This window comes from Poecile atricapillus, chromosome 2 (genome assembly GCF_030490865.1).
Source record: "Poecile atricapillus isolate bPoeAtr1 chromosome 2, bPoeAtr1.hap1, whole genome shotgun sequence".
Taxonomy (NCBI): domain Eukaryota; kingdom Metazoa; phylum Chordata; class Aves; order Passeriformes; family Paridae; genus Poecile; species Poecile atricapillus.
The window spans coordinates 4,828,159-4,848,179 of NC_081250.1; the positions used below are offsets into that span (position 1 = coordinate 4,828,159).

The 20,021-nt window shown below is 47.3% G+C and overlaps 2 protein-coding genes across 2 annotated transcripts in view; both read left to right on the top strand.

The window, feature by feature from the left end:
• Positions 1-6,694, top strand: part of OXSR1 (oxidative stress responsive kinase 1) — an 87,714-nt gene extending 81,020 nt beyond the window's left edge. Inside the window, exons 14-18 of the mRNA XM_058831594.1 lie at positions 876-952; positions 1,805-1,857; positions 2,191-2,259; positions 3,133-3,197; positions 4,044-6,694. Coding sequence (XP_058687577.1) covers positions 876-952; positions 1,805-1,857; positions 2,191-2,259; positions 3,133-3,197; positions 4,044-4,118 — 339 coding nt within the window. The 3' untranslated portion in view covers positions 4,119-6,694. The remainder of the gene's footprint in view (positions 1-875; positions 953-1,804; positions 1,858-2,190; positions 2,260-3,132; positions 3,198-4,043) is intronic.
• A 1,292-nt stretch (positions 6,695-7,986) lies between these two features.
• Positions 7,987-14,427, top strand: LOC131575837 (solute carrier family 22 member 13-like). Its single transcript, XM_058831835.1, has 10 exons — positions 7,987-8,411; positions 9,392-9,495; positions 9,836-9,990; positions 10,322-10,490; positions 10,924-11,044; positions 11,640-11,734; positions 12,030-12,244; positions 12,697-12,805; positions 12,950-13,160; positions 13,646-14,427. The coding sequence occupies exons 1-10, from the start codon at positions 8,040-8,042 to the stop codon at positions 13,739-13,741; spliced, it is 1,647 nt and encodes a 548-aa protein (XP_058687818.1). The 5' UTR covers positions 7,987-8,039; the 3' UTR covers positions 13,742-14,427.
• Positions 14,428-20,021: the final 5,594 nt, after the last annotated feature.

Below are 20,021 nucleotides of genomic sequence, written 5' to 3' on the forward strand. Positions count from 1 at the left end.
CTGGAGCAAAAGCACCTTGGAGTAAAATGCTAGTCTTAAACAAAGGCTTATTTTCATTTTCTCCTGTGAAAAAACAAGTGATCTAGATTGAGAATGCTTGATCAAGGCTTCTATGCTTCAATGATCAGCCTGGTGTTGTGTCTATCTTGCTCCTGCAGGTATAAAACCCTTGCCTCAGCATGGGCAGTACAGGTGACCGACCCCTCTCTGTTTTATTCGGGTTTTTTTGGTGGAGAGTGAATAACACTTAGGTCTGTACTGAAAATATCACAAGTGCAGGGCAACTCCTGGATTGTCCCTACTGGAAATCTGCTGCTAGCCAATATGAAATTATTTGATTACCTGTTCCAATAGTTACTCAGAAGTAATTTAGAATTGAAAATAGGCAGCTATAAAATTGCTGCTAGATGCTCTTAAAGGCTTTGATTTCAGTGGGAAAAAAAGGTAACTGAAAGTACATGCTAATCTGCCAATTAAATTTTTTCCTGATACAGTTGTCAGGTTTTTAAATCAGATGTTTGGGGCAGGGATTAAAACACAGGAGGTCTTGAAGCTGTCATGAATATCCAAAAACCTGAAGTTTTAATGCAAAACAAGTAATCTTTTTACATTTAGCACTTCTGAAGTCTCCTGCCATTTTAGCATTTCTCAAAGTTTTGTAGCTTTTGCTCTTTTCAAGGCAATTGAAGAGACTCTGCTGTTTAAGTATGAAGTTTTCCTGGTTCATTGGTCTGTTGTCTTTCTCACTGTAGTGCCATGATTCCAAAGATGAGTTAAACTTTTACTTGTATCTATAGTTGATCAAGGTTATCTCTAGTTTTAAAACCAGAGCAAGGAATTGTTAACCTGCTTAAAATTATATAATCCCATTGCAGGCCCCACCTACAGCCCCTGCTGCAGCTCCGGTACAGGAAGATGTGAGAGTCCCCATCAACCTTGTATTAAGGTTAAGGTAAGGACACAAAGCTGACCTGTTCTGTTAACATGAGCCTTTGTAGAGAGGCCCACTGGCACTCTCCTGTGCCTTTTCCTTAACAGGGTGGTGGTTAAGTGCTTGTCAGCTTGAATTTCATCTGCTCTTCTGAAACCATGACGTGGAAATGCATCCACTTCAATTTGGCAAAATCTGTGTATTGAAAGAGGTTTTGATATTTGTGTAAACATTGCTAAACTCTCATGGAGAGGAAGGAGAATTAGCTGGGTTCCCTAAAAGGATTCAGGAATCCAGGGATTCTGGCCTTGTGCTGGATCATCTTAATCTTCACACACAACTTCAGACTTCAGCCAGTTCTGAGTGAAGAGCTTTTACCCAGTTCAGAGAGTGGATTCTGGTCTGTGTCACTAGAAACAGGCAGAAACACTCATTACACACACTGCTGTTTCTTGTTAAAAGAACCTGCCTCTCATCTCTGGAGGCATCCTGGTTTTTGGTAGGCCTTGGAGTGGGGATTCTGAGCATCATTTCCATAATGTGTGTGTATCTGCAGCCAGTGAGCACTTCCCTCCTCTGAACATGTGCTCCAAGGACATCTCTGCTGAGGGATGTGAGTTGCTGAGACAGTGGAACAACATGGCCTTGTACCAGAGAGGTGGAACTCGCTTATCCTGGACTGGCCCAGGCTCTGTCAGCCTGAGAGGCAGACTGTGCTGCTTCCACATGCACATCCAAGTGATGAGTTTCTGCCTTTGAGGGGGTAGAATGCAGTGAATTCAAGGACTGATTATCCATTGACAGTACTCTCCTTTGGCCACCTATCATGTCCTGAAATGGTCTCTTTTATATAAAATTCTCTTCTTTCCACAGGAATTCAAATAAAGAGCTCCATGATATTCGGTTTGAATTCACCCCAGGGAAAGGTGAGCTGGTGGGAAACTGCAGTGTGTGAAGGGGAAGTTTGGTGTTTGGTGTTGTGTTGTTGTGTGAGTGTCTGTCCACAGTGCCTTCCTAAAGGACTTGTTGTGATTGGGCTTGGAGCACTCCTGTAGAGCTCAAATGGATATGGTTAAAGTGAAACCCTTCAGTGAATTCCAGGGAGTTCACAGCACCTGGTGTGCACCCTGGTATCTATCTTTTGTAAAGAGCACTTCTGCTATTTGGTTTGTACAAGCTCCTTTAGGTTTCTCTGTGGTGCCTTCACCAGCTGGACGGTTTCTGCTCTGTGCTGATGGCTCTTGGTTTTTCCTCAACAGATACTGCAGATGGTGTGTCTCAGGAGCTCATTTCAGCAGGTCTTGTTGATGGCAGAGATTTGGTAATAGGTAATTACAAATTATTTTTTCTGCTCTAACTTTTTCAGTCATTTTTTGCATTTAAAAATGACCTGATTAGTGGGTCATAAGAAAATTTCCTCTGGCCTTGAGTCTCTACCCCAGTGGCCCTGCACAACTGCTATCAATTCTGGTGACAGTTCTGTGCCAACATGTAGGCAACCTCCAGTTCACAAGAAGATGATTTAGTTGGTAACATTGTGAAGCAAATGTTCCTTGTAATACAGAATGAAGTCTAATTGATTCATTAGCCAGATCATTATCATCTAAAAGAGATGCATCACCAAACTGCCTCATAAGCCTGTCCTGCTCACAGGTCCTGTGCAAGAGAGCTCTGGGACTGGAATCAGCCAAGCTTTTTGGGTTTGATTAGGGCTGGGAAAGGAAGTATGAGGTGCACATGGCCTGGGGCAACAGCATGAATTGTATGGGGAGGAACAGCTGCCTCAAACAGCAGTTTGCTAAGTAAATGTATCCTCCTGTGCAGCAGGTGAGGCTTTAAACTGTCAGCACTGCCTGTGTATTCCAACTGCAGCAAGCACAGCTGTTCCTTGTACACAGGAAAGCTGCTAGTGCAGAATTAACTGGATTTCCAGATGCAGTTGGGCATTATTACTATTGATCCCATCACATCCTGGGAAAAATAACTACCTCTGAAAGACTAATGTAGTAACAATAACAGCGTTTTCACAGTTCAAAGCTTTAGGTTTAAGTAGACTGAGTCTAATTAAGACCTAAACCTTTCCTTATCTGTGTAAATTTCAAAGTTTGTTAAGTAATAGAAAGAGGACTAATGAGTTTGGAATGTTTTTCTACAGCCTGTCCTAATATTTGCCCATTTTCTTTTTGTCTGTGTGATTTCAGTTGCAGCTAATTTGCAGAAAATTGTGGAAGAGCCCCAGGCAAACAGATCCATCACTTTCAGACTGGTATTTATTCCTGTTCCCTAATTGATCAAGTTGTCCCTTGAAAGGAGAAGGCATTGCATGTAGATGTTTACTGCAGGCACCTGATGTATGCACTCTAAATTCTCCCTTCTTTCCCAAAGCTTCTTACTGGTTGTATAACTGTGGGCACTGCAGGCTCCCTGCTTGTATCCTCTGAGCAGCACCTGGGATAAATAAGCATGAGATGATGTGCTAATTAATATATATAAATGCTGCAAAGGGGTATTTTTGGGGCTTGGAATTTGCACTTGCAGAAATATTTCAAGACATGTGGATGGGCTAAGAATTGCCACAGATTCCTTTCCTGGAGGAGGAGAATGAGGGAGAGTCCAGATACATTGTCCCTGAGGAGGAAATGGGGAAATGAAGAAGAAAAAAGGAAAATAAGAGTAGTGAGCCAAAGAAGAGAGCCAAAACTGAGAGTAGAGCAGGTGAATCTTTCAGAGGTGGTGAAATTTAGGGGGGTTACAGTGGCAAAGCGAGGGCATAACCGGTTATTGGGAGTGAAGCAATAAGTGCTCTTATTTCTTATTCTTCCTGTAAAAAGTTTTCACTTCTTTTGCCCCAGTTATTGCACATATAATCATACAATGTCCAGTTGGAGTAGACACTGGCAAAACTTCAGTCCCAGCCCTTCATAGCTTAAAAAAGAAGGCAAAAATCCAAAAGCACTCAGTTTTAACTTTGGGTAGTGCGAGCTGCTGAATACAGTGCAAAGCTGTCCTGTGTCTGTTTCCTCCCCCCACCCTGTCTGCTACACCTGCCTGTGGCTTCTGCTGGAAGGTAGAAAATGTGTGTTGCTATTTGGATTTCTGTTCCTTGTTTCAGGCATCTGGTGTCGATGGCTCAGAAATTCCGGATGATGGCAAACTTATAGGATTTGCACAGCTCAGCATCAGCTAAACATTGGTCCCAGGAGATGCTTCCCAACAGAGAACCCACATGTGCATATTTGTAATGCTTCTGTTAGCCTAAAAAAAAACCACTACTGCCAAAGAATTGAACTACAGCCCCCTTCCTAGAAGCTTTAACATTTTCCTCAATAGGATCACAAACCTTCCTGAAATTACCGATGACGTTTACACCTTTTGTAAACAACTCTCATGTTTTTGTATCTGTCATCTCAAACATGCAGACCCAACACGTCATTGCCTGCATGTTCGTTTTATTATTGCCTTACTTTAAAGAAAAATACTACTGAGTACGAAGCAGGGGGTTCCACTGCTCTGATCATCTTGCCTAAGTGTTTGCTTACATGTGGTTTCATTTTTTTTTCACTTGCTATTTTTGCACAAGTTTTAATACTGAACGGATTTTTTTTTTTTTTTTTTTTTTGGTTCTTTACCTGCTTCTCCTTCTGTCTGAAACACCAATGTACATGTTGTTTGGGTCACCTGGAGTGCTGAGAAATCTGCTTCTCTTTGGCTGTGTGTTTTAAAACTGCTGGTTTGAATGCTTGCAACTGAGAATGCAAGCGGAGTCTTAACTCACAGGAGGGAGAGCTGCCTTCCCTTGTGTTTGTGTTTTTGAGAAGTTCTTTGAGGTGTTAGAAGTCAGCTTCCCTTTGTAAACTGCCTTAATTTTATTTTTTTTTTCTTTATCATTTTGGTTCTCTCCACATGAGTGCCAGGCATGGCATGAGGGCTGAACCTTTTAATTTACATTCAGCAATCCTTCCTGCTGCTTTCATTCTGCATCTTAGACGTAGTCTGTTCTTGAAGCAGACCAGGGAGGCATTGCTGCCTGGAAACTGGTCTTTCAGATGATGAACACAGTATCCACGCTCACAGGGAGAAGTGATCTATGTCACTCTGCCTTTGGAACAGATGCACTTCCAAGTGTCCCTGAAACCCAGTTTGGTCATGCCTGGCTGGCCTCCCAACGTGTTCCCCAGTCCTTTGCAAGCTGGTACCCGTGGAACCATCCCTGTGGTGTTTTACAGCAATAAAGAATCACCAGTAGAGTGGCTGTACTGGGCAAAAGCGGGCACTGGGTTTGTCCCTCCTGCACTAAATCCCTTGGGTCGTCGGGCTGCGCGCCAGCCCAAGCCTCGACGTTTGATCAGGATGTCACTGCACCCCTGTCACACACCTATTTAGCTTTTCTTTCCATGTGGTGTTGAAGTTGAGTTTCTACATGAATAATATAAATTATGCTCTGAGTTTGATAAGAGACACTTGTAATGCAATATGTGAATAATAAATGGTGTTGACTCTTTTTTTTTTTTTCCCTACTGTTTCACAGTTGGCCTTTGTAACTGCTCTTGGCTCTGGAGTGTTTTCTACACAGAAATTGTCTGTAATTTAACACGCAGATGGAAACGTGCTTTGTTTCCATCAGACACAAACAATGCAGAAACAGAGCGGAATGACTAGGTTCAATTAGGACTTTTGTTCTGTTGGTCTTTTTTTTTTTTTTCCTAATTTCCATGTCTTCAGATGAACAATCTGTATTTATATCTTGTTCTCTATGAGCAGCTGTGGAAGCTTCCTGAATTGTGCATGTTCTTTTTTTACCGCCCCTGTTGCTTGTAGCCTCTGGGTGGATATTGGGTGTGTCCCCATGGGCTGTTTGCCGCCCCATGGCTGGATGAGTGTGAAGAGGAGGGAGAGTAAGATGAGGATTTGGGAGTGAAATCATCCCAGGGTGCTGAGCCAATGCTCTCCAGAGCCCAGGAAGCGAGTGCCCGATAGCAGGGAGTTGGTGTGTGTTGGCACCATTCCCTGTTGCCTGACACAAAGCACTCCCTATGGTATCCCCTGTTGAGCTTGTTGGCTTGGGAAGAGCAGGCTGGCACCTTGATTTTCCCGTCACCCTGTGCTCAGTGTGGATGTGTTGGGAGCCTTTAGGATACAGAGACAAGGTAGTTGTGGTACAGTATTATTTTTCCTCTGCCTGCATGCCCTGGGGACCTCCTCGTTCATTTGTGTACTGGTGCTGAGGAAGGTTAGGACTCAAACTGCTCAAATGGAACAATGCAGCATCTATTTATTGTTATTCCCCATTTTCCCAAAGCCAAGACTAAGAGAGCTTGAGCTCACACTAACCCAAGGTTCCGTAGTTCTTTAATGGAGAAAATAAGCGAGGAAGAAGCTGATGGGTTTTGCTCTATAGATCTCCAGATCTTTTGGGTAGGGATCCAAAATATTTACTTGGGCTATTACAGTGCTAGACAACTGTCTTTTCTGATGTTGTTCCAGTAAGTGCCAATGCTGTTCATAATTGTTTTCCAGTGTCATTAAGAATTTGGTTTTTGTGCAAATTTCTGATCAGAACCTGGAAGCAGGTGGTAATTTTAAGTTAGTTCCTACTTTTAAGGACAATGCTCTGTTAATGAAAACGGATCCTCTTCACAACTTTGGTGTATTGTAGATTATAATGAAAGATGTAAAATAGTCAGGCTTTTTTTCCTTTTTTGGACTTTGTATTTTACTGCATGTGTCTAATTTTTAATCAATAAAGAACAAATTGTCCATTGCCAGGTGTTTGATGTGTGGTTTGCTTGTCAGTGGGTTGGATGGTGTGTCTTGAGGAAAGGGTTTGGCTGAGTGGTGTCTACAACTGCTGGGGCATTTCTGTTTGGGGTGGTGGGAGGTTTCACAGCCCCCAGGAAGGCTCAGTGGGGAAAGGGAGATCAAGTCCAGTCTAGATGGGGCTCTGAGTAACGTGGTCTGGTGGGAGGTGTCCCTGCCCATGGCAGGGGGTTGGAACTGGATGAACTTTAAGGTGCCTTCAACCCAAACCATTCCCATGAGTGCATGTCTGCAGGAGTTGTGTGCAGAAATGGTGCCAGGAGGGCACTCAGGATGGTGTCCTGGGAGTTTGTCTCCAGCTGAGAGGTTTGCTCCAAGCTCTACATGCCCTGTGCAGCAGGGAATGAGTTTCCCCTGTCCAGGAATGCCTCAGGATGACACAGGCTATTGTGAAAGTGGGAGGATTTATACCCTGACAAGCAGTGAGAGCATGAACTGTACTACCTCCTCTCCACAATGATTGTTTTTTGTGGGTGCCCTGGTCACCCCCAGTGGGGCATCCATGGTCTGTTTTCCAGCGTGCTTTACAATGCCCTTCTTATGGATCTGTGGGCAGAAGGAGTATCCAGGTGGCTCATGGACATCTCAAAGGGGCCCCAGGCAAATGCTTTTCCCACATGAGGGATGGGCTGAGCAGTGCTGGACTCAGTTCTCAATGATCATTTTAGGCATTTGGGTCTCAAGCACCATTGCCCTGTGTCAAATTTCTCCCATCCCTTTACCCCTTCTCCAAGTCCTCCCTGCATTTAGCCCCAGCAGCCTGCAGGGTGGCCCAGAACTGGTGGGAATGGGGGGACATCCTGTGCCTGGTTTGCTTGTGTTGCACAGGGAAGATACAAAATGTAAAGGAAATGGCAGCTTCCGTCCCCTGGCATCACAATGAACTGGCTGCCTTTCCTCATCTCCGGTTCTGCCCATCCATTTACATAATTCCCTTTATTCCTCTGGGCCATTCCCAGCTCTGTATCATGCTGGGCTCGTTTTGGCCCCTCTGAACCTTGCTTTCCTGAGTGGTTCAGCAAATGCAGCTGTTGCAGTCACTGTGGAGAAATCTGTTCCCTGTCCATTCACCTGGCCCTGGCAGAGGAGGCGGCTGAGGTTCCCTGAAACAGGGGTCCTTCTGCTCCAGCCAGCCCTGGATGTTTGTGGGTGGCACAGGGATGATTAATATATTACATGGTGTACTTCCAATGACTGCCTATGAGTGCAGAGCTTATCTGAGGTTTAAACATTAATTCCAGCCCTCTGGGAAGTCTGTCCCGGCACTGTCCTGTCCCAAACGCAGCCACCAATGTCAGGTGTCGGGGAAATTTTGAAAGCAGTTGGTGATTTTGGGCGATTCCAGAAATGCTTGGTGTTGCTTTCTGTGATCCCCTGCCTCAGTGTGGCTTTCCACCAGTTTTGCCAGCTTTTCATGGTCCCGTTTGTGCCTCACCATTGTGACACCAGCTGGATCCGCGCCGTTGGCCCCAACCTGACGGAGGAAGAGCAGCTGAACCTCACCCTGCCCCGGGGCACGGACGGGGAGTTTGAGCAGTGCTCCATGTACTCCCCGGTGGACTGGGACCTCCATTCCATCGTGGCCTATGGGCTGAATGACACCGAGAAGTGCATCAATGGCTGGGTGTACCCCTCAGACCAGCCACCGTCCCTGCTCACCGAGGTCTGTATTTGCTGTTTGATGTGCTGGGATGTGGAAGGGATGGGACACCCAAATGGCCACAGCTCCCCCAGAGCTGGTGCCTGACCATGGTGCTGTTGGGATTTACAGCAGGTGTGGGTCGGCTCTGCCACACAGGCCCCAGGGGTAGTCCTGGACAGGTCTAGGCTCTGACAGATGTGCCAGTGGGGAGATGAATCACTCCTGGACAGATCTCCTGCCCCTGGGTTTCCCCATCCCTCTCCATATGGGGGTTAACCTTTCCAACTGAGTATCACAGAATGGTTTGGCTCAGAAGGGTCGTTTAAAAGTCATCTAATCCAAGGCAACATCATAATTGTTAGCTGAGAAAGATGCTAAATTAAAATAAAGGAGAGTTGGTTTAGATTAAATACTAGGAAGAAATTCTTTGCTGGGAGGGTGGTGAAGCCCTGGCACAGGTTGCTCAGAGAAGCTGTGGCTGTCCCATCTCTAGAAGTGTTCAAGGCCAGGTTGGATGGGGCTCTAATCTGCCTGGGATAGTGTAAAGTGCCCTGCCCATGGCAAGAGAGTTCAAGTTATATGATCTTTAATGCCCTTCCAACCCAAATCATTTTATGGTTCTATGATCCTTCCTATGTCTCTCTTTCCACTGATGTCCTCTGGATGCTGGCAATTGCAGGACATCTCTTTAACAGGAACTGTCCCAGGAATCAGCACTGCATCCATTCTTTCTCCTCTGGGAGATCAGGTGGTCTGGCAGGAAGAAAGCTGCTGCTTCTATCCCCAGGCCCACCTAAAGCAAAATTTTGTGACCAGGAGGCTCCAATGGGTTGGTTGGGCTGGACGAGAGGGACTCCAGCAGGTCCCAGTGCACAGGAGAGGGACATCACTGAGTGCCCCAAGGGTTTGTCCCACTTCTGACTTGTGTGCCCTGTGCATGCTATGGGGATTCACATCCTCGGAAGAGGGGATACCAAAGCATCTGTTTCTCCTTTCTCCAGTTTGACCTGGTGTGTGACAGGAAGGACCTGAATGACGTTGCCCAAGCCATCTACATGGCAGGGCTGCTCCTGGGATCCATGATCTTTGGGCCTCTAAGTGACAGGTGAGGAGCCACGACCCCCCCTGCCCTGGATCTGTGCAAAGCCAGTACAGCACAGACCAGGTGCTGTGAGCCTGTCTGGACTGTGCACCCTGTGCATTTTGTCACCACTTCTCACTGACAGGGACCCTGAGCAAAGTCCTCAGGTCCCATGAGGGCACAGCCACACAGGGAGGGGAAGGGAGAGAGACACAACATGTGTGTGCAGTGCTTCACTTGTCACCCCACAGTCTATTCTGAGCCTTACCAGGGTGATAAAAATCACTGCATAATCTGCTGGGCTCCTTGCCATCCCCATGGGGTATCTCCATACACGGATTGTGTCTTCTCTGTTTCTCTCCAGGATTGGCCGCCGCCCAGTCATTCTGATCTCTGTCTTCCTCCAGGGCCTGTTTGGCCTGGGAATTGCCTTTGTGCCCCATTTCTATGTGTACATGGCCTTCAGGTGTGTCGTGGGGGCCTCCGTGTCAGGGATCACCATGACAATACTGGCCTTAGGTGAGTAGGATGCCCTTGCCCTGGCGCATTTCAAGATGCAATAGAAAATCTTCAAAGAAATAAAAGCATTCATGTTTGACTAGAAAAACACACTGATGAGGACAGGTCTTGATCTTCACTGTCCTTTGGTACTTTGGCAACTTCTCAGGCCTCAGTAAGAGCTTTGGGGAGCATCTCTCCCCAGCCAGTGCTCAGAGGAGAGCAAGGGGACATTGTCCCAGCACAGGAGGTCAGTTTAATCCTCACCTGCAGAATAATTCTTCAGGGAAACACCCTGTTTGCCTCAAGGGAAATCATTTGGATGACTCTGAGCCTTCCTTCTTCCTTTCAGCTACAGAATGGATCGGTGTCTCCTCCCGGCCAAAGGCAGTGCTCACTTCTCACTGCTGTTTCGCCATCGGGCAGATGATTTTGGCTGGTTTGAGTTATGGGATTCGCAACTGGAGGCTGCTGGAAATTGCAGGATCTGTTCCTATATTTGCCTTTTTCTTCTTTATTGGGTAAGTAGGATGTGGCCAGAGCTCATGCAGATATGACAGCAAAGTGAGGGTGGGAATGAGGAGGTGGCAGCAGCTCAGAACCAAGCTGGGCCTTTCCCATTGGAGTGCAGGTGCTGGAGGAGCTGCTGCAGAGTTCAGCACATCTCCCTGGGCACTGGACTGCCGAGAGCAGCAGCTGCTTTGCTTCAGGTCTGCAAATGTAGAGCCTAAATTTCAATTTTACCCTAAATACATTTGGGGTATTTAGACCCATTGATCCCATGGGCCATCCACTTTAGAGGTGGACTTGATGATCCTCGTGGGTCCCTTCCAATGCTGAAGATTCTGGGTCTGATTCTGTGGTGGCCAAGGCTTGCTGGACATGGTCCCAGAGAAAGGGGCTGTGGGGGGACTCAGCAGGACACAGCAGCATGTCCTGGCCTCCTCCTGGCAGGGTGCTCCCAGAGTCAGCTCGCTGGCTGGTGACCAAAGGCAGAATCGAGGAGGCCAAGAAGGTTCTGCAGAAGGCGGCAGCCATCAACAAGCGCAGCCTCCCACCAGAGCTCCTGGAGCAGGTACTGGGGGTTCCTGTGCTCAGACACTGCCCTGGGCCTTGCAGCAGCCCCTGGAGCTCAGCTCATCCCACAGACATTTCTCTGTTCCCACTGGGGATGCTCTGGCCATGGGCTGCGGGGGACTCCAGCTCCTGCTGCATCACACGGGGACAAGGCCAGGGAAGAGGCCCAGCTTCTGCTGAGGCTCAGCCTGGAGCTTTCTGGGGTCCCCCTGGGCATGTGGGAAGGACTGAAATGCTTCCCTGGCTTCTCTCCTGTGACGGTTCCCGGAGTGTGACTGATGAGCACAGAGTGTCTCTTTAGTCTCAGGGTTTCCATGCAGAAGTGCCTGAAGGGGAGGGAGTTCCCTCCTTGCCCACCCCAAGGTTCCTGCTCTGGGGAAATGTTCATCCTGAGGAACCTCTCAGTCACCACCCCTGTGCTGGGCACCCAGAGCACAGAGGCACCAGCCCAGCCCCACTGGGCTGCCCTCCCTCCCAGAGCTCTGGGGGTCACAGGCCTGTCCATGAGGCTTTCCATGGTCTGCAGGTGGCAAAGGAGCTGGACATGGCTTTCCTTTTCCTGTTCTGACTCTTTGACTTCCTGTGTTTTGAAGCTGAAGCCTGAGAAAGAGGTCAAGTCTGGAAGTTTCCTGGATATCTTTCAGAAGAAGCACCTGCGGAAGGTGACTTTAATCATGTCATGTGCCTGGTAAGACATTCCTTGGTGCATTTTTCCCAAACTTCTAGCTGAAACAAAAGAAGGGATTCACCTTGTGGGTTTTTGAGTGTTATTTGATGGGTGTTTCTGCTTCTGGCTGTTTTCTAAAAAAAGATGCTTTCTAGGAAACGTTATAGCATTTCCAGCTTTGGCAGGGCTGTGGCATTCATCTGGTTTTACACCCCCTTGGAAATGCTATGGCTTAGTCAGGATATTGTCATTGGAGATCAGTGCTACATTTCTTCATGGCTAACACCTGCTCAGTGCCACCCTGCCCACCTTTCAGGTTTGTGAACAGCTTTGTCTACTATGGGCTGAGCCTGAACGTGACAAATTTTGGCCTGGACATCTACCTGACTCAGCTGGCCTTTGGAGCAGTGGAAATCCCAGCCCGTGTTGGTTGTATCTTCATTCTGCAGTGGTTTGGGAGGAGGAAAACGCAGGCCGTTCTCCTGGTGCTGAGTGGCCTGGTGTGTCTGATCATCACCGGCATCCCTGAAGGTGAACAACCTCGTCCCATATGGACAGGACATCCTCTGGGACAGGGAGGCACAGAGCCCAACCCTTCCCTTGCTGGTCCTGTCCTCCCAGCCAGGGTGGCTCACACCCCTCTAGGCCTGAGCTGACCCTGGCCACAGGGGCCTGGCTGAACCCAAAGGCCCCATTCCAAAAAAACAAAGCTTTTCTTGCTGATGGCGATAGTGGAGGGCAGAGCTGAGCCCCTGTCAAAAGAGCTGTGCTCTGGGAAAATTAATACCTGGGGAGGTGAGGTGGTGGATGCAGAGTGCAGTGAAAGTGGCCACCAGGCCAGGGCGGCCTGGTCCATGCTCAGACACTGTCAGAGGCGGTGGCTCCCTGCAGGTGACACAGATGTCCCTGCAATCCCAGTCTCCATCTGTGAGAGGTTTTGAGCCCTCTCCCATCCCATAGCAGCCATCTCCTCCTCCCCTCAGACCAGCCCGTGGCAACCACCGTCCTGGCCACCATTGGCAAGTTTGCTGCCTCAGCCTCCTTCTCCACCTCCTACGTCTATGCTGCCGAGCTCTTCCCCACGGTCGTCAGGTGAGCTCTCCCCACACATCGAGCTCCCCTCTGCCATGGCTGGCAGCGGTGACAGGGCAGGAGCCCGGCTGTCCCCACGGCCACGCTCAGCCCCGTGGTGGCCTGGGGTGCTGAGCGCTGCCCACACCTCCTGCGGCCCCACAGGCAGACGGGCGTGGGGCTGTGCTCCATGGCTGCACGGGTGGCCGCGATCCTGGCCCCGCTGGTCCGTCTCCTGGGGCAGCACCACCGGGCCATCCCCATGGCCATCTTCGGGAGTGCCCCCGTGCTGGGGGGGCTGCTCTGTGTCCTGCTACCCGAGACCCGCGGCACCGACCTGGCAGATGGCACAGGGGACGGCCACCCCCCGGCTGAGGTGGGTCCTGGGGCTGCCTCTGGGATGGGGATGTGGGGACCCAGCACTGGGGGGACCCCTTGGCCTTGCATGTGCTGGGGTTTCTTTAGGTGTTAAAGAGGTGGGAGGGCATGGAGTGGAGCTGTCCCACTGTGCAGAGAGGGGAGGAGACCCCATAATCCTGCCTGTGGAGCTCATCCCTTCATTCCTGCCCTGGGATAGAACAGCCAGTGCTCCACTCTCCTCCCTCTGCCCTTCCCAGGGAAGTGCTGGGGCCTTGTAGCAACATCCTCTGGCTTTTACCCTGTCATAGCTGCCAGCCCTCATTCCCCATGGAACCAGGTGGAATTGCATCCTGATACTTTTGTTGTCTTGCTGGGAGAAGGTGCCCACAGGAACAGTAGGGAATGGGATCCAGGCTGCTGAAGGCTGCCTGTCTCAGGGACAGCTGCTATCAGCTCATTGCACACCTTTCCTTGTTTTTACACCCTTTTCTCTTTCATCAGGTCTGCGAAAATGCCACCAGCAGCTCTCAGAATGGGGAGGTGAAAGGAAAAGGTGGTGGCCAAGACAATGAGAGCACGAAGACCACGTACCTCTAGCTGGGTCTGCAGGTGGTTGTGGATAAAGGCAGCCCAGTGCTGTGGGCACTGAGGACAGGCAGGGTCTCTTCACCACAGGACACCACCATTGCTTAGGCCATCACTGCCAATCCTTGGGTTTCCTTGTCTCTTTTGCCTTCCTGTATCTCCCTCTGTAGCTTGTCCTCAGGCACTGCAGGCTGTCACTGGTGTCCAACAGGGCTCTCACCAGAGCAAATGGGGTGCTTTTTCCTTGAGGGAAAAAAGAAAGAAATTGAGAATTAGAATGAGGCACTTCCTCTTCATTTTCCCTGTTACGTCTCCAGGATGATGAGACTGTAAACTTTGTCCAGTGAGACACCCATGAGAGCACTGAATGAACTTGCAAGAAAGAACTGGGCTGACTAACAGGAGAGCTGGAGCAGATGCAGCATTGAAAACAATCTCACACATGCAAAGAGTGATTCATCATGACTGTCTAGCAAGATCATCCCATTCTCTCATTAAAAACACTCCTTTTCCTTTTCCTTTTCCTTTTCCTTTTCCTTTTCCTTTTCCTTTTCCTTTTCCTTTTCCTTTTCCTTTTCCTTTTCCTTTTCCTTTTCCTTTTCCTTTTCCTTTTCCTTTTCCTTTTCCTTTTCCTTTTCCTTTTCCTTTTCCTTTTCCTTTTCCTTTTCCTTTTCCTTTTCCTTTTCTTTTCCTTTTCCTTTTCCTTTTCCTTTTCCTTTTCCTTTTCCTTTTCCTTTTCCTTTTCTTTTCCTTTTCCTTTTCCTTTTCCTTTCCTTTTCTTTTCCTTTTCCTTTTCCTTTTCCTTTTCCTTTTCCTTTTCCTTTTCCTTTTCCTTTTCCTTTTCCTTTTCCTTTTCCTTTTCCTTTTCCTTTTCCTTTTCCTTTTCCTTCCTTTTCCTTTTCCTTTTCCTTTTCCTTTTCCTTTTCCTTTTCCTTTTCCTTTTCCTTTTCCTTTTCCTTTTCCTTTTCCTTTTTCCTTTTCCTTTTCCTTTTCTTTTCCTTTTCCTTTTCCTTTTCCTTTTCCTTTTCCTTTTCCTTTCCCTTTCCCTTTCCCTTTTCCTTTCCCTTTCCTTTCCCTTTCCCTTTCCCTTTCCCTTTCCCTTTTCCCTTTTCCCTTTTCCCTTTTCCTTTTCCCTTTTCTCTTTTCTCTTTTCTTTTTTTTCTTTTTTTTTTTATTTGCGATACTCTGCTGAGAAAAAAAAAAGACGTGATCATCTAACAAGCAGCAGAATTTTCACTTTAGTGCTGGTGGCTTTGAATTGATGCCTGTCATGATGCTTTGGACATGGAAAATGGTGCTGTTAGGCTGCAGTGTGGGACCAAATTGATTTGTCCATTCCAGGATACTGAGGGATGTTGTGACAATTTGTTAGAAAAAAGTACAAATCTTTCTGGGAAATGTCAATTCTTTTCTACTCTCTCCTAATCTAGTCCTTTTTTGCTGAATCTATTTTTTCTTTAAAAGATTTAGGACCACTTTTGCCTTATACTGTGAAGAAAAATTATATTTTTCTTGTGCTTCCCTTCATATTATCTCATGTCCCTCAGTCCAACTTTTGTTTCCCACTGGATAGGTATAGATGAAGCCTGGTTCATCATGGTGGTTCTTCATCTTTGTAAAGCTCAAAGGTTTTTTATTTCTAGTAGTGTCAAGAAATGTTAAACCAGAGTATTTCTTCTCTCTATTGTCATGCCTACATGTTTTCTCATGGACATTCAGTTTGATCAGAGTTTTGGATAAAACCAGTGCCATGTGACAATGTCCTGCCAGGAGGGGCTGGCTGTGGTGCCATTTTCTCTCTGGCACAGCTTTCCAGAGGATTTTCTGTGGTGCTCCTCTCCAGTACCCTGAGAACAGAGGAGCTCAGCCCTTTGTCTTTTCCTTGGAAAAGGCTGGGGAGTGCCTCCTTCAGGCTTTTATGGAAAACAAGACATTGAGAGTAAAGGCTGAAGGAAGAGCTTGGAGCCAAATGTACGGTTATTGAAGGAACCACTTTGGAAATTGTACTCTGAGACTCTGTTTTAGCTCATTTCATAAATAAAGGCATCCAAGCACAGCTGATGTACTTCTGCTTCCAGCTCATTTGTGCCTCCAGTGGGCTGAAGATCCATTTCATGGGATCTTGGTGTGGTTTGGGTGGGAAGGGACCTTATTCCAATCCCTCCTGCCACATGCAGAGACACCTTTCACTATCTCAGGGTGCTCCAAGCACCACCCAGCCTGGCCTTAGACACTTCCAGAGATCCAGGGGCAGCCACAGCTTCTCTGGGCAACCTGTGCCAGTGTCTCACTACCCTCACAGAGAAGAATTTCTTCCTAACATCGAATCTGTATCTCCCCTCTGTCAGTTATAAGCCATTCCACCTTGTCCTGTCACTCCATGCTCTTGTCCCAGGTCCCTCTCCAGGAGCTGAGCTGAGCTCTGCTGAGCTCTTCTGAGCCAGAGGTTCAGCAGATTCCCTTTAGGCAATGGAAGGGGCTCTAAGGTCTCTTTGGGGCCTTCTCCATGCAGAACAACCCAAACTCTCTCAGCCTTTCCTCATAGGAGAGGTTCTTCAATCCCTCTAATCGTCTTTGTGGCCTCCTCTGGACTCACTCCAACTGCTCTGTATTATATTTTATCTGCTTCTCTCTGGATCACTGAACCATGTCAGTTTGAATACCCCTGAAGAAGAGCACCTGAATAGCTAAACTCATATTTTGCCCAGCTCAGCACAGGTGGGAGGATGTCCAATGTTTTTCCAGTGCCAGTGGCCTTGCACTGTGATGAGTAGAGGTGACAGCACAAAGTGGAGCCAGGAGTGCTGGAGCAGCATGTGGGAATGCAAACATAGACCAGTGGGAATGCAAATAGACTTCTGCATGTATACAGTGGGGTGTTCTGGGCTCTCATGATTGTGAGATCATGGGAAAAGGGTAAAATGTGACCTAAGGGATAACTAAGGCAAAGAGGATAATTCCATATTAAAGGAATATATATAAAAGAATATATATAAAGGAAAGGAGCCAAAAGACTGGTGAGGTGATGAGGACAAAATGGAATAGAGAGGTTTAGCTGGGAAAAGCAGGTTGTCTCATTTTAGAGACAAATTTAGGAGAAAATGCTTTGGAATGAGTGTTTCTGCTAAAGAGAAAGGGCTTCAGTAATGCCCTTTTCTGTCACTGAGAAAATGGATATCAGTGGATGAAAGTGAAAAAAAAGTATTTATTGACAAAGTTCCCACATGGCAAAGCAGAAAAAAAAATTGAATAAACTCTAGTTATTGAACCATCAGAACCTTATCCTCAGTGCACACCCACTGCAGAACAAAAAAGCCCAAAATGCCTGGGAAAGAAATAACAGTCCAGCTGTGTGGCAAAATGGCACTGGCTTTTTTGTCTCAGGGAAGGAAAAAAAGTTAATGTAGCAGCTTGGGAAAAACAGATGGGAACCTGGGGAACTTCTGGCACTGGTCTCCTCCCCACAGCAAATGAAACTGGTGGATTTTGGTGCTTTTTCTCTTGTTCAGTTTTTCCCAAGGTCTTGGGTCAGGCAGAGCAGCCCCTGAATTCCTGCCTGATAGGCTCCTGGTGATTGTCTGATCTTGGACCAAAACAAAGCTGAACAGTTCAAGAGAAAAAGCAAAAACCACCAAAGGATTGCTGCTGCAGTCTCTTCAGGCCAGGAAAAGGGGAAAAAAGAACCTTCTTGCTTAAGCTAACCAAAAAACCAGGCTAGCTAAGCAACTGTCATGGGGTGATTTTATGATGATGCTCTACTCCCTAACTGCCTGCCTTATGCCCAGAAATGGCTGCTGTGGCTTTATGATGGATCTGGAGGGAGGGTTGGGAGCCCCAGAGTGGGTTTTGTTCAAAGATTCACCCCCAGATGTGCTCAGTGCAGTGCGCTGGACATTGGCAGTCACTTTGTTGCTTAACTAACTTTTTTTTTGGCGGTTTAAGCACAAAGTCTCTTGTTTTCTTTCCCCACCTTTTCCCCTGACCTGCAGCAGTGATCCTCCAGTTTTTTTTCTTGACCTCTTTCAGCTTGGTTTTTGGTCCAAAATCAGACAATTGCTGAGATGGACCAGGAACTTCAGGGGACCAGAGAGAGCTGCTCTGAGCCTGAGACCTTGGAAAAAAAAAGCTGAACCAAGAGAAAGGACAACAAAATCCACCAGCTTCATCTGCTGTGAGGAGGAGAGCACCCCCAGAGGTTCAGCAGGTTCTCATTTTTTTTGCTCAAGCTGCTATGTGAACTCTTTCTTTTCCCCTTCCCTGAGACAAAAGGCCACTGCTATTTTTGCCTTCCCAGCCATGCAGCCAGCCAGCTTGTTAATTTTTTCCCTGGGTATTTTGAGTTTTTTTGTTGGGTGGGGGGTAAGGCTCTGAAAAGAAATATTTATCATTTATTCAGTCTTTTTCTGTGCCTTGTGAGCACCTTGCTTTGTTAATAAACAGGGTTTTTTTTTCATTTTCACCCAGTGGTATTAATTTCTCCCATTGGCAAAAGGCATTACTGAAGCCCCTCTCTTTGGAGGAAACATTAATTCCAGAGTGTTTTCTCCTAAATTTGTCTCTAAACCAAGACAGCAGCAAAGTAACATCCACTCTGTGCTGCACCCAGCGTACCCTGGAGTGAGTCTTTGAGCAAAGCCTGTGCAGGAGCCCCCAAGGCTCACACCCATCCCCCAGACCAACCTTAAAGTACAGCAGCCATTTCTGGACATAAAGGAGATGATCAGGAATAGAGTGTCATCATAAAATTGCCCCAAGATGTTGGAGTCAGAGGCACAGAGAGTGTGCCCTTATCTCTGATACCTGGCTTTGACATCCAAGAAAGCACTGAATTTCATATCACACCCTGAAAACAACAGTTAAAGTTAAATAGAAAAGCTAAAAGTGTGTGTAGATTAGAATGTTTTCTTAAATCACTGGGTGAAAAAGTTAAAGTTTGCAGTTTAAACCAGTTTAGAGAACAGAAGACAAGTTGGAGGATTCCAGGTGTTCTCTCTTGTCCTTGTCCTTTTTTCTTCTTCATCCTCTTCTTCTAGAGGTTTTTGGGTAGTAATAAGTGATTGGATAGAGAATGTCACAGTGCAGCACACAGGTGTTGGGTCATTGGGTCACCAACAAAAATAATTTACTTGGCATTTGTTAATTGGGTAAATAAAAATATAAAAGACCTTGAAGAAGATCTTTGTTAGCCATTTTGTGCCTTTCTATCTTAGTGCACGTAGCTCCTTGTACTCTGTAAATATGTAATATAGATAAAAGAAGAATAAACAACCAAGTCCAAACAAGAGAAAACTGCCTCTCTCTCATCAATCTCAGTCCAAGGGGGAAAAGAGCCCAACCACAAGTGTCCTATCAAGACACCAAGACACAGAGGCAGGGCTGAGACAGCTCCTGTTGTCAGAGGAGCCCCACAGGGACCACTGAGGTAATTGGCACATTTTCAGTGTCAGAGACACCAACAAACTGTGCTGAAATCCTGGCTGTGGGGCAGAGGTGTCAGGACCCTGGACCTTCCCCTTTACCTAGAGGACATCACCCTCTCCTTTCACCTGACCTGACCCCTGGGAAGCCCCAGGTCCATGAGAAGAGCAAAGCTTGCAAAAGGGACCCATCAGGGAATGGCTGAGGAGGTGAGGAGATGAGCATTAAAGCTGCTCTCCTGGCTGTGCAAAGAGCCATAGAATCATTGGTTCATTTAGGGTGGAAAAGACCTCTAAGACCACTGATTCCAGCCATCAGCCCAGCCCTGCCAGATCCACCACAAAACCACATCCCTAAATGACACAGCTATGTGTCTGTTAGATACCCCCGAGGATGGTTATTCCACCAGTGGAAAAGGCAGCCTGTTCCAGTGTTGGACAACCCTTGTGGAGAAGAAATTTTCCCAAGTATCCAATCTAAACCTTCTGTGGTGCAGCTTGCGGCCATTTCCACTTGTCCTGTCATTTGTACTTGGGAGAAGAAACCAACCCCTACCTGGCTGCATCCTCCTGTCAGGGATTTGTAGAGAGTGAGAGAGTCCCACCTGAGCCTCCTTTTATCCAGGCTGAGCTTGCCCAGCTCTCTCAGCTACTCCAGGTGCTCCAGCCCCTTCCCCACTTCTGTTCCCCTCAGAGCCAAAGCCCAGATCATGCAGACTCCCTATCCCATCTCCAGCCATGGCCACGTTCCACATGACCGGGGTGATTTTGTGCACCAAAGCCAAAGCCCAAAATGAATATCAGCTCCAGGCTTATCTGGCCTGGACTTGGGACACCCCAGCCCTCAAAACACTATTTACTGAAGCACAAAGAGG

Excerpts from the sequence above, each read along its gene's own strand:
- LOC131575837 (XM_058831835.1), top strand. The coding sequence starts at position 8,040 with ATGTCAGGTGTCGGGGAAATTTTGAAAGCAGTTGGTGATTTTGGGCGA. Across the intron at positions 10,491-10,923 it reads GCCTTTTTCTTCTTTATTGG|GGTGCTCCCAGAGTCAGCTC; the intron begins GTAAGTAGGATG and ends TCCTCCTGGCAG. Across the intron at positions 13,161-13,645 it reads ACGGCCACCCCCCGGCTGAG|GTCTGCGAAAATGCCACCAG; the intron begins GTGGGTCCTGGG and ends CTCTTTCATCAG.